The 13,101-nt window shown below is 46.9% G+C and overlaps 1 protein-coding gene across 8 annotated transcripts in view; it reads right to left on the reverse strand.

Moving 5' to 3' along the window:
* The window catches only part of CCDC9 (coiled-coil domain containing 9), a 105,766-nt gene that overhangs the window by 55,284 nt on the left and 37,381 nt on the right, over positions 1-13,101 (reverse strand). For 6 of the 8 annotated variants that reach the window (XR_004540323.1, XM_033954517.1, XM_033954519.1 and 3 more), the window contains 5 exons: positions 9,138-9,308; positions 6,789-6,973; positions 6,565-6,620; positions 6,268-6,312; positions 4,389-4,509 (listed from right to left, as the gene is read on the reverse strand). Coding sequence is in view for 7 of the 8 variants with exons in the window: in XM_033954517.1 (XP_033810408.1) it covers positions 4,389-4,509; positions 6,268-6,312; positions 6,565-6,620; positions 6,789-6,973; positions 9,138-9,308 (578 nt within the window). In the remaining variant the exon portion in view is untranslated. The remainder of the gene's footprint in view (positions 1-4,388; positions 4,510-6,267; positions 6,313-6,564; positions 6,621-6,788; positions 6,974-9,137; positions 9,309-13,101) is intronic. The other 2 variants (XM_033954515.1, XM_033954516.1) reach the window with 2 other exon arrangements.

The following is a 13,101-nucleotide window of genomic DNA, read 5'->3' on the forward strand; positions in this document are numbered from 1 at the left end:
CTGACGTTCTAACCTAATAATGTCAGCCGATATGCGTTTGTTCCTTGCCGCCACATAACCAATTATTGCACCTCTAAGAACAGCCTTAGCGGTCTCCCAAAAGAGACCTGGGTTTGAGTGATGTTGGGCATTAGTGAGCAGGTATTCTTCCCAGCTAGTTCTGAGATACTCCCAAAAAACCGGATCATCTTGAAGATATGCTGGAAAGCGCCACCTGCGCATCCCTAGAGGAGATAGGGTCCAAGCCATATCAACCCATATAGGGCAATGATCAGAGATCTCGAGCGGTCCGATAACCGCCTCAGAAATTTGCGTAAACAGGGATTCAGGAAACAAAATATAATCCAAACGGGAAAAGGACCCATGGGCACGAGATTGGTGCGTGTAATCCCGCTCCATCGGATGTAGAAGGCGCCATGGGTCTATCAGGCCCAAAGATTTACAAAGAAATGGGATACCTTTAGTCAGTGTAGAGGAAGAAGACACCTCAGACGTAGAACGGTCAAGTGTAATGTTCATCACCTGATTGAAATCGCCCGCTATAACCATAGGTAACGATGTATCCTGAAGCCCCAAAGATATCAGAGAATCAAAAAAATCTTGGGAATAGGCATTAGGCCCATATACATTCAGCAGCCGAAATTCCGTGCCCTGCAACGAGATATGTACAAGTTGATATCTACCCAAGGGGTCCACTGAGAGTGGTGTGATAAAGCATTGTAAACCTTTGCGTACTAATAAACAAACTCCCGCTCGTTTCCCAGAGGAGAATGCGGAATATACAGAACCCACCCAACCCCTCCTCAATTTTTGATGTTCCTCTTGGGATAATTTAGTTTCCTGTAGGCAGGCCAGGTCCGCCCGATGGTGTTTTATCTGTCTCAAAAGTTTAAAGCGTTTCACCGGGGAAGTGATGCCAGACACATTCCAGGAAAGAATACGGAGGGAATGATCACCCAGGGTCAAAACACAAGCAGCTAGAAACAAGATAAAGCATGTGTTGAACACCTGGGTGCCCAGCCCCACCCAAGTGTCGTGTAGTATCCTGGACGTAGAAAATAACAGGCACATCTCCTAAACAGAATAGCAAGAAACAAACAATAAATAACCATGACCATTTTGCAGCAATCTGTTCCCCACCCAGCAACCCCCCCTCTCCCCAACCCCAAAGAGACCCAAAAACATACCCCCCAAAGAGCATGCTAGAGGTCCAAAATGACACCCTACAGGACCCCACCCCTCCAAATAACAGTTAACATTTTCAAATTCAAGCTTATTAAACAAACTGTGAGAAATCCACTGAATGATCAGTCCATCAAACTTCCATCTTTATAACACCTTAGGACTCAGAAAGGTGTCACGGAGGCTCTGAAGAAGATTGCAGATTTTTATTAATATAGTCAGCTGCTTCAGCGGCCACCGTGAACAGATGCCAAGATCCCTCATGGTGAATCTTCAGTACAGCAGGATATATGAATTGGAAACGCTGCTTATTATCCACCAATTTAGTGCATAAAGGATAGAAGGCTTTCCGGTGTTCTGTAAGGGCAGCTGAGTAGTCCTGACTAATCCGGATAGTAGCGCCCCGGAATTTTAGGGCATCTCTTTTGGCACGGTATTGCCTCAAAATTTCCATTTTGTGCCTGTAGTTTAGAAACTTAGCCAGCACAACCCGGGGCCTGGAATCTCGGGCAGGGCGAGCACCCAGGCGATGGGCACGTTCCAGGCAGAGAGGGCCCAAGGATGCTGTATCAGGAAACTCCAGTTCCAGCCAGCCCTCCAACTCAGCTAGCAGATGGGCATCCGGAATATTTTCAGGGATACCTAAGAATCGAAGGTTCCCCCGGCGCGAACGGTTCTCTAGGTCATCAAGTTTTGCCGCCTGCATCTGAACCGTTTCCTGGAGGGCTGCTAAATCCATCTCGTGGGAGTTGATGGAGTCCTCTGCAGTGGATACTCGCTGTTCGAGCTCGGTTGTTCTGTCTGCCGTGTCGGTAAGCAGCTGCTCTAAACGGGTCATTTGGGTTGTCAGCGTTTCCATCTGCGGACCCAGAACTTGTGCCACCGCCGCTTTAATATCGTTGATCGCCGCAGCTGTGAACTCCGACACAGCAGTTCCGGATGCGGCCGCCATTTTTGCCGCGCCGGGGCTCATTCGTTCCTTGTCTTTTCGGGCCGGCTTCATACGCGCTGCCTCCTGGGATCGCGTCAAATATCGGTCCATAAGATCCCCGGCAGATGAGCAATAAGCAGTGCCGACCCGATCGCCAAACAGCCGCAAAAAATAAGCTATAGGAGGAGCGGGGTCCCGGAGCAGATCTGGAACGTGTCCTCACCCGCTCATAGCGTCACGTGACCCCTTTCTACGTGTTCCACAATTTTATTTTTTATAATTGTTTCTACCTTTTTGCCCGGCAGTAATGTGAGCTTACCAGTCTGTAATTTCCTGGAAATTTACTAAGCTTAGTCTTAGACACCGCATCCGCTAACCAACCCCGGAGCCACAGGATATAGTGAGAAGCTACTTTGACAGCCAGACTTGGCCAAAGCCCTGACATGCGAAAGATAAGAAGCACCAAGCTCATCTTGGCCACCTCCTGATCCACCAAGACTAGTCATCAGACTCAAGATCAAGAATTCGCTTGGCCCACCAGAAACAAGCCCAGGCCACCAGACCGCACAAATTACTGCTTGGACTGCCAAGGCAGCTAAGTCAAAACTTTGCTTAATAAGAGACTCCAACTTATGATCCTGAGAGTCCTTCAAGGCCCTGTATGCCTGCGCGCAATAGCCAAAACCACTGCATCCACCACAGGAGACTTAAAGGTATCCCTATCCCCATCAGGAATGGGATAAAGCCAAGCCATGGACCGCACCAAACAAAAGGGCACATCCGGAAACTTCCATTATGTGTGCACTACATCCCAAATATCCTGATGCATAGGGAAAAAACGGGAGGCTGCCGAAGCAGAGGATCCATCATTCGTGGGGATTCTTTCGCATCCTCCTCAAAGCACAATCCGACAAAACCTGAATAAGCTCCAGAAGCTTTTCCCGGTGAAAAATGCACACCACCAACGCATCCTCACCAGCCTGTGTTGGGGATCCAACAAGGGGTCCAAGACCTCATCAGGAGAAAACGCAAAATCCTTGTCCCGCAAAACCCGCAGCCGCTTGGACGAAGATTGGGGGGGGGGGACTGGGCCAGAGCTGGCACTGAGGGGGGCCGAACAGGGGTAAAAGCCCCCGGGGAAGAAACAGGACCTCCAGCCACCTGTATGCTTTGTATAAAATTTAGGGCAAATCCCCCTGGCAGTAAAGCAGGACTAGGAAACCCAGCAGAAACCTGTTCCTGTCTCTCTAAGATAGGGGAAAGGTCACCTGGGACTGCAGACAAGATGGTGGAGCTTCCCGCCAAAACCGGCAAAAAAAAAAACCCAACGAAAAAAACTCCCCCGAGGCCTGAAACGGCAAAGAGGCCTGTACAGACCCAGCCATTAAAGCAGGAAAGCCGGCATCAGCGGTAAGGGAGTCCCCAGCACTATCGGAGGTAAGGGAAACCTTATTTCCCTGTCCGTCGGCGGCATGGAAAATTCCTGTGTGGGCAGTAGAGAAAGCCCAGGCTTCCCCACTACCTGCTGCTGACGAATGGTGCACGCACAAAGGGGAACCCTGTTCACCAGCACCCGAAGCTGATGAGGATTCCCCTTAGCGGCAACCGGTGCACTTTGTGCACATACTGGCCGCATCAATCATGGAGCACCATGAGCACTTTTTAAGTTTCTTAAAAATACTCAATGAGAAAACCACTACAAGGGAAAATAAAGTGACGGTTAGCAATAAAAATCAATTAACCTTAATTGAAGGCTTCCCTTCAGACCAGCACTGCCTCAGGACTTTTTTTTTTTTTTTTCAACACAACTTTAATTTGAACAGACCCAACTGGTTCTCAAAGTTATATGCCTTGCCTGTAATTGGTGGCAAGGCTTAAAGCTGAGGAACTTCTAAAGCAAAAAAATTTGGGAAGGAAGGGGACATGGGGAGACGGACTCGACCAGTCGAGTGTGGCACCCCTGAGATCAGATGACCCCTGAAAGGTGCCTTCAGATCAGATGCCTTCAGAAGCTCAATCCAGCACCACAATCAGGGACAAGAAGGCCAATTTAAACAATATCCAACAGCCCTACATTAAACCAGGGAAAGACTGCACAGGCTTACCACCTCCTGAAGACTGATTGTACTTGGGACTGCACAGCTCACTTGTACTACAGCCAAAAGTATGTGCCTCAGTCTCCACCTGCTGGTCGAGATGAGCTATAACCAATCAGTTTCGGTGCCAGTTTGCAAATTATATAGCCAGCAGAAAGCACAAAATGAAGACATCCTACCTGTAGACCTTGCCTTGAGTCCTACTCCGGCCACGTCCTTTTTTCCGGCCAGGTTCAGCTGTTCTGCCTTCAGATAGGAATTCTCCAAAAGTCGGAGGCCTGGGTGCCCGCCTGCTCTCCTCTGAAAAAATAAAATAAAGAGTAGGTATGCTTGAGAGACCACAAGATTAATAGGGTTCCAAGCCCATGATCAAACCTCTGGCTCTACTGATTTCTAACACTGTCAATAACCACACATGCGCACGCACACACAAACAAGAAGAGATATAGGTTTAGAAAAACAGCATCATACCAAAGCAAGCCTGAAGATCCTTAACGTGTCCCAGCTTCTCAATAATTCAGAGGGCAAAGGAAGCTGTTCCTTGCACATAATGCATTTTACCAATATTTTTTTTTAATTATTGAATAGTCGAGGGGAAAGGGTATAGCCAGTTTTTCAAAGCCAATACATTTTTATGCTATTAGGATTAGAAATCAAGCTAGCGCTTTTCTATATGCCCAACCATCAGGCAGCCTGTAAGGAATATCCGTATCTGAGTGAGCCCAGCTTTCAATAAAAGCTGATAAGCCAAATCCAAACAAGTAAAATGAGAAACCCCAAGACTCAGCCTACTTAGAATACGAAAAAACTGGTGTGGCTCATGCAGCTTACATGAAGATGGCCTTAATTATTCTAGATTTATTAGTTTAAAATAATCAAGTTACTAAAGAATAGCAACAAAAAGCTCAGGATGCAAAGGTTTTAAGACAAATATTCAAAAGTTAGACAAACCCACTAGTCAACAATGATGATCCACCGGAGAGTAACAGGACAAACCATTCCACACCAAGTCTAGTTCTTTCAGCACTGTTAAAAGCAAGATACCAATCTGCATGCAGAGACCATAATTCACGACACACTTCTCTCCAGAACAGTGAGTGAGCAACTTCAGCCACATTTCAGTTCAAAAACAGAGTGCCTCGACATTCAGAAACACAGAAATCAGATTTTCCACTTAGCAGAGAATGCCACGAGTCTCATAAGACCATGTGCCGCAGCTCTTATCATAGACAGAAGGCAAGTCACGCTCTTCTACAATTTGTAATTCCCCAAACCTGCCTTACAGCATTTACCCCAGCCAATCAGGTTTTTCAGAATATTCTTAACTAACAGGTATAAGATTTGCAAGCAATGAAGGTCATGTACGCAACGCTCATGTGTATTTAGCACAGATATCCTGAAAATCTGACTGGACTGTAGGAGCCACTGCTGATGAGCAACAGAAAACCATCTTTAAGGTAGACTGGAGTGGGAGGCTAGTGATGAACTACAGATTGGATGGGGGGTGGGGATCGCATCAAGGACAGGGGTTGGAATTGGAAAACAGCAGAAGAGATATTTGGAGAAGACATTGCAACGTGTCTGCCATAACTAAAGCTTTAGGGTAACTTTTCTACTCCACTTTTCTACTCCACAGTACTGTAGCCCAGTTCCTAAAGGAAACTGTGGGCCAGTCCTGGATTTTAAGCATACCTGATCCCTACCCTTGATGCACCTCACTACTGAATGCAAAAATAGAAGAGGGAGAAAAAATAAAATCCAGGAAACCAGTTCATACATAGCTGCTGGACACTGCTGGAAGTATCAGGTGGAAAGTCTGCTCAAAAGATATTCAATGCAACAGAACCCTTCTAAGAAGGATACATTTTTTACACTAAAATTTAATAAATAAATTCTTTGGTTTTCAATTGCAGATGCTCTATCTGCACCCTACAGAGAGAGCAGCTCTTTGACTACTTTTTAAAAAAGCTTGCTTCTCCTACTCCAGCAAGAAAAAGTAATCTCTAGAATGGTCGAGGCACCCTTATGAGGGGTTGCTCTATCACAAGCAAAGCAGACCTGAGGACCAGAAACCACAGCGGGAACGCCTGCAAAAACCCTGTCCTGTTTCAAGACAAAAAGTGAGAGATGTTAACAGCTGTGAAAATTTTCCCCTCATTTTCAATCCCTTAGCAGGCACTGAGGCTTTTCATCAGCAGATAGTCTCAAGTTACTGCAAGGTAGAAGAGGCTTACTGAGCTCAGGATGGCGATTTTTTTCTTAAACAATCTCCTCAAATATTGGGTAAAAGAAAAAAAACAAAAAAAAAACACACCACACACCAACACACTTTTCATTAAATTAAAAAGGGCTCACCTCGCCTGCCACCTTGGCCCACTGGTGCAGACACTGGTTCCACACCATCTTTAAACCTGTACATTAAACAAAGGCAGAAAAAAAACAAAAAACCACACATCAGTCCCCACCATAAAACTATCAATCTGTCTGCAGGTTTCAAGATTGCGACACACCACCATTTTATTGAAGCAAATAAGGACAGGAAAGCTGGGGAACCACAACAGAACAGCCTCATCACCTACATTGTTTCATTTTTCTCTGCATCCCACTCCCGTCGCCATTGTCCAGTAGGTTTGCGATGCCGGGCCAGCCGCTCCTGGTCTATCTGCTCCCGTTCCTTCTTCCAGCGCATGTACTCTGCTCTCTCCCGGCCAGTCATTGACAAGGTCATATCCACCAAAGTATCCTTAGGGCCCGATCTTCTTCCCTAGTCAATAAACACGTATTCTTACAAAGAAAAGAAAAAAAATTCCAAGAACCCCATGGGTCAGAGATTGTTGGCAAGGTCACACCCTTCCGGCAGGGATGACATCTGGGATTTTAACTTTTAGGAGGCTATATTCAGGCAGCAACAGTCAGTGCTTCTTGTAACACTGACCATCACTGGCTGAACTAGACCTGGATGCTTAGTACTACTCATTGCTGATACTCGGACTACTAGGGTACTCGGCAACCTGCCAGGAATTATCTGGGCATTGTTAATATTTGGTGGCAATACCCCTAAATTCAACAGATAGTTATTCAGATAGAGACTTTTAAAATATTAAAAGGATTTGATAAAATAGACCAAGAAGTAGCATTACTAACATTGTCAGATGTGACACGGACAAGAGGACATAGTCTGAAACTGGGCGGCAGCAGGTTCAGGATAAATGTCAGAAAGTTTTATTTCACACAGCGAGTTGTGGGCGCTTGGAATTCTCTGCCGGTGGATGTTGTGGCAGAGACTACGGTTCTGTGTTTCAAGTGCAGGTTGGATGCACACCTTCTTGCATATCATATTGAGGGATACGGCAATTTCGGGTCTCCATAAAGGAGTGCTAATGGGCCGCCGCGTGTGCGGATCGCCGGACTAGATGGACCTCGGTCTGATCCGGTGAAGGCATTTCTTATGTTATGTTCTTATGTTCACTGCTGAATATTGGTGGTATCCAGCTAATTCCCGGCACTAACTAGTTACGTGTTACCAAATATCCTGTAGGGACTCTTGTCAGCACTAGTTAATGAGTAGGAGCATCTATATTCTAGTTGTACACTCTATTTGCTTGTAATAATTTAACAACCATTACAAAGAAGGTGCACTCTCAAAACAGTAATTCAAATGTTCTCATCAATTACTGCTCTTTTTCTTTTTTTGGTTTGAAACATTTTTATTGAGAAGCCAACAAACACACACAGCAAAATCAGCCACACAAGAGGCAGATACAAATACAAGGTAAAAAAGAGAATACAGTGCATTACCCAATTCCCAGAGCATATCTGTAAGGGCCACAAAAAGAAAGCGACTAATGGAGACAGGGGAGAAACTCTACCCAAGCAAGGGATACAGCAAAAGCCCAACCATGCCTCTTGCACAAAGAATATCAAAATAGGGGAATGGGAAGAAAAGGAACACCGTCTGTGAGTTTATTTCCATAATTTTATAAAAGTCCAGTCCCAGACAAAACAAACCAGCAGAAACCTCCCACCTCTATCCTCCCTCTCCCATCCCCCCAGCAACTGGAGACAAGTAGCAAAACAACCTCACAAGGGAGCAATCTCAGCAATGACCCGTTCCCACAAGGACCCATAAAGCCTAAGAGATCCCCCTACACGGCCCCCAATGCTACACAGCTCCCAATGTGCCAGCTCTCAGAAAGACCGCTTCCATCCTATCAACTCCGGGGGTGCTGCATCCATCCACATGCGGAGCACTCCCTGTTTGGCAGCAAGAATAGCAACATACATAAAGCGCCAGTGGTCTACAGTCAGCCCCTGAGCCAAAAACTCTGCATCATGTCCCAAGACTAAAATCCCAAACGACCACTGGACTGACACCCCCAGGATCTGTGCAATGAAATGATTGAAGTCAGATAAAATTGTGTGACCCCCTGGAGAAGCAGAATAATGAATCATCTATGAGAACCCATCTAGATCATGATTCCAAATGTGGGATCTGTGACCCCACAACCCATAGTCTGGGAATCTCTGCCCTAAGGTAAGGCCCTTTTAAATTACACTATTCAAAGTGAGGAGTGTGTGGCGCAGTGGTTGAAGCTACAGCCTCAGCACCCTGGGGTTGTGGGTTCAAACCCCGCGCTGCTCCTTGTGACCCTGGGCAAGTCGCTTAATCCTCCATAGCCCCAGGTACGTTAGATAGATTGTGAGCCCACCGGGACAGATAGGGAAAATGCTTGAGTACCTGATTGTAAAAACCGCTTAGATAACCTTGATAGGCGGTATATAAAATCCTAATAAACTTAAACTTAAAAGGAATCATGAATACAAATGTGAAACCAAAAGGAATGAGGCATTTCCACTGCCAAACCTAGAATCTCACATCAGACAAAACAAAAAAGCATGCCAGTGTCAGGAGATGTTGGAATACATACATGGCTGGCCCTTTCCTGCTCCATGCCTGTTTTCACCTTCTCAAAGTCTGTACCACCCCAGTTGCGGGTATGCCGCCTGCTGCCCTCTTTCCTGTCCAACTCTGTAAATGGTCCTGATCGCCGTGGGTCATCCAGAAAGTTCCGAAAAGGATTCATCTCACGGACACCATCCTACAGCAAGAGGGAGGGGGGAGAGGAGTGAAAAGGCAGGTAAGCGAGAACACAAAAAGTGAGGAACAATAAAACACGCCCAAAGATACAGAGCTGGCAATCATTTTGCATTTCAATGCACTCACTAAGCATTCATTTACATCACTGAAGCCATTATAAAAACCAGCACAAATAAAGCAATGTTACTTACCGTAACAGTTGTTATCCAGGAACAGCAGGCAGCTATTCTCACTAGTGGGTGACGTCATCCAACGGAGCCCCGATGCGGACGTCTCACAAGCATACTTGCTTGTAGAAACTTTAGAAGTTTCCAGTCGCCCGCACTGCGCATGCGCGAGTGCCTTCCCGCCCGATGCACCAGGCGCGTCTCCTCAGTTCAAATAGCTAGCAGAGAAGCCAACCCAGGGGTGGTGGATGGGACGTGAGAATAGCTGCCTGCTGTCCCTGGATAACAACTGTTACGGTAAGTAACATTGCTTTATCCCAGGACAAGCAGGCAGGTATTCTCACTAGTGGGTGACCTCCAAGCTAACCACAAGGGGATGGAGGTAGAGTTGGCAACTTAGGAGAATAAATTCTGTAATACAGTTTGGCCAAACTGTCCATGCCGTCTGGAGAAAGCATCCAGACAATAAGGAGAAGTGAATGTATGAACCGAGGACCAAGTGGCAGCCTAACAAATTTCCTCAATCGGTGTCGATCTGAGGAAAGCAACAGAGGCTGCCATTGCTCTGACCTTATGGGCTGTGACTTTACTGTGAAGGGGTAATCCAGCCTGGGCATAGCAGAAAGAGATACAAGCCGTCATCCAGTTGGAGATGGTATGCTTAGAGATAGGACATCCCAATTTGTTCGGATCGAAGGAGATGAGGTGTTGAGGAGATGAGCAGTTCTGTGTGGCTTGGTGCGTTCCAGGTAGAAAGCCAAAGCACGTTTACAGTCCAGAATGTGAAGGGCCGATTCTCCAGGATGAGAATGAGGCTTTGGAAAAAACACTGGAAGAACAATGGATCGATTGAGATGAAATTCCGAGACCACTGTAGGAAGGAAGTTAGAATGAGTGCTAAGCACCACCTTGTCATGATGGAACACTGTGAAAGGTGGGTCCGCAACCAATGCTTGAAGCTCACTAACCCGATGAGTAGAAGTGAGGCCAATGAGAAACACCACTTTCCAAGTGAGATACTTGAGATGAGCCTTGTTAAGAGGCTGAAATGGAGGTTTCATAAGCTGAGAAAGAACAACACTGAGGTCCCAAACCACCGGAGGCGGTTTGAGAGGAGGATTGACATGGAAAAGACCTTTCATGAATCTGAAAACCACAGGATGAGCAGAGAGAGGTTTCCCTTGAAGAGGCTGATGGAAAGCAGCAATTGTACTCAAATGGACTCAGATTGATGTAGACTTGAGGCCAGAATGAGATAGGTGCAAAAAATAGTCCAAAACAGAGGATAAGGAGGCATGTTGAGGCTCCTTATGCCGAGAAAAACACCAAGTAGAAAATCTAGTCCATTTTTAGGGATAGCATTGAATAGTAGCAGGCTTCCGTGAAGCTTCTAAAACATCCCGCACAGGTTGTGAAAACTGAAGGGGAGTTACGTTGAGAGGAACCAAGCTGTCAGGTGGAGAGGCTGCAGGTTGGGATGAAGTAGAGACCCTGATGCTGTGCAAGCAGAGAGGGAAATACTGGTAGAAGAAAGGGCTCCCTACTGCTGAGTTGAAGTAGAAGGGAGAAGCAAGGTTGTCTGGGCCACCGAGGAGCAATCAGAATCATGGTGGCATGGTCTGACTTGAGCTTGACTAGTCTTTTGAATGAGAGGGAACGGAGGAAACGCATACAGAAAGAGATTCCTCCAGTCCAGAAGAAAAGCATCTGCCTCAAGGCGATGAGGAGTGTAGATCCTGGAGCAGAACTGAGGTAGTTTGAAGTTGTGGGCGGCTGCGAAGAGGTCTATCTGAGGCGTTCCCCAGAGAGAGAAGATGTGATGCAGGGGCGTGGAATGGAGAGTCCATTCGTGAGGTATTGTCTGCCCAAGGCATTGTCCGCCCCCTGAATGTAGACAGCTTTGAGGAAGGAGTTGCGGCGAATCGCCCAATCCCAAACTTTCAGAGCTTCCTGACAGAGGAAGGCCGATCCCGCGCCTCCCTGCTTGTTGATGTAATACATGGCGACTTGGTGGTCTGTGCGAATGAGAACCACCATGTCGTGAAGAAGATGCTGAAAAGCATTGAGAGCATTAAAAATCACCCTGAGTTCCAGGAGATTGATGTGACACAGCCGTCCGCACTGGTCCAAAAGCCTCGAGTGCGCAGACCATCCAGATGAGCCCCCCCAAGCATAGGTCGAGGAGTCGGTCGTGAGAACCTTCTGATGGGGAGGCGTGTGAAACAGCAAACATCTGGAGAGATTGGAAGAGAGCATCCACCAGTGCAGAGACTGTCGCAGCAGGAGTGACTTGGATGTGTCGAGTCAGAGGGTCGGTCACCTGCGACCATTGAGATGCCAGGGTCCACTGAGGGATTCTGAGGTCAAGTCTGGGAAAAGGAGTCACGTGAACTGACGAGGCCATGTGGCCCAGAAGAACATAAGAACATAAGAAACGCCTTCACCGGATCAGACCAAGGTCCATCTAGTCCGGTGATCCACACACACGGAGGCCCATTTAGGTGCTCCTTTTTGGAGACCCGGTTTTCCCGTATCCCTCAATATGTTCTGCAAGAAGGTGTGCATCTAACATGCATTTGAAACCCAGCACAGTATTTTCTGCCACCACCTCCTCCGGGAGAGCATTCCAAGCGCCCACCACTCTTTGTATGAAACAGAACTTCCTGACATTAGTCTTGAACCTGCTGCCATTCAGTTTTAAGCTATGACCTCTTGTCCGCGTCACATCTGAAAATGTCAGTAATGCTGCTTCCTGGTCAATTTGATCAAATCTCTTTAATATTTTAAAAGTCTCTATTAGATCCCCACGCAGTCTTCTCTTTTCGAGGGTGAACAGTCCCAGTTTTCCGAGGCGTTCCATGTAGCTTAAATTCTCCATGCCTTTGACTAGTTTCGTAGCTCGTCTCTGTACCCTCTCCAACAGAATTTTGTCCTTCTTAAGGTATGGAGACCAGTGTTGGACACAGTATTCTAAGTGTGGTCTGACCATTGTTCTGTAAAGTGGCATTATAACATCTTTTGACCTACTCGTGATCCCCTTCTTAATCATGCCTAACATCCTATTTGCTTTCTTCGCCGCCACCGCACATTGAGCCGATGGCTTCAGGGTTCTGTCTATCAGCACCCCAAAATCCCTTTCTTGTTCGCATTTGGCTAATGTCACCCCCGACATCTTGTATTCATGTTCTTTGTTTTTCTTTCCCAGATGCATCACCTTACATTTGTCTATGTTAAAACTCATCTGCCACTTTATCGCCCATGTTTCCAGCTGATTTAGATCTTTCTGAAGATCCTCACAGTCCCTTTGAGAGCCAACCGCCCAAGAACCATCATGTGTCTCGCCGAGATGGACGGGCGAGAGGACACAGAGTGACAAAGACGAAGCAGAGCATCCAGGCGTTGCGGAGGCAGGAACGCCCTGAGTTGAGTCGTATCCAAAACAGCTCCGATGAAGGGAAGTGTCTGGGAAGGTTGCAGATGGGATTTTGGAAAGTTGATCTCGAACCCCAGACTCTGCAGGAACCAGATCATCCTCTGGGCCGCCTGGACGACTCCCTGAGACGTGGAAGCCTTGATGAGCCAGTCGTCAAGGTAGGGAAACACCTGAAGACCATGGTTCCTGAGTGC

Source organism: Geotrypetes seraphini, chromosome 8 (genome assembly GCF_902459505.1).
Source record: "Geotrypetes seraphini chromosome 8, aGeoSer1.1, whole genome shotgun sequence".
NCBI lineage: Eukaryota > Metazoa > Chordata > Amphibia > Gymnophiona > Dermophiidae > Geotrypetes > Geotrypetes seraphini.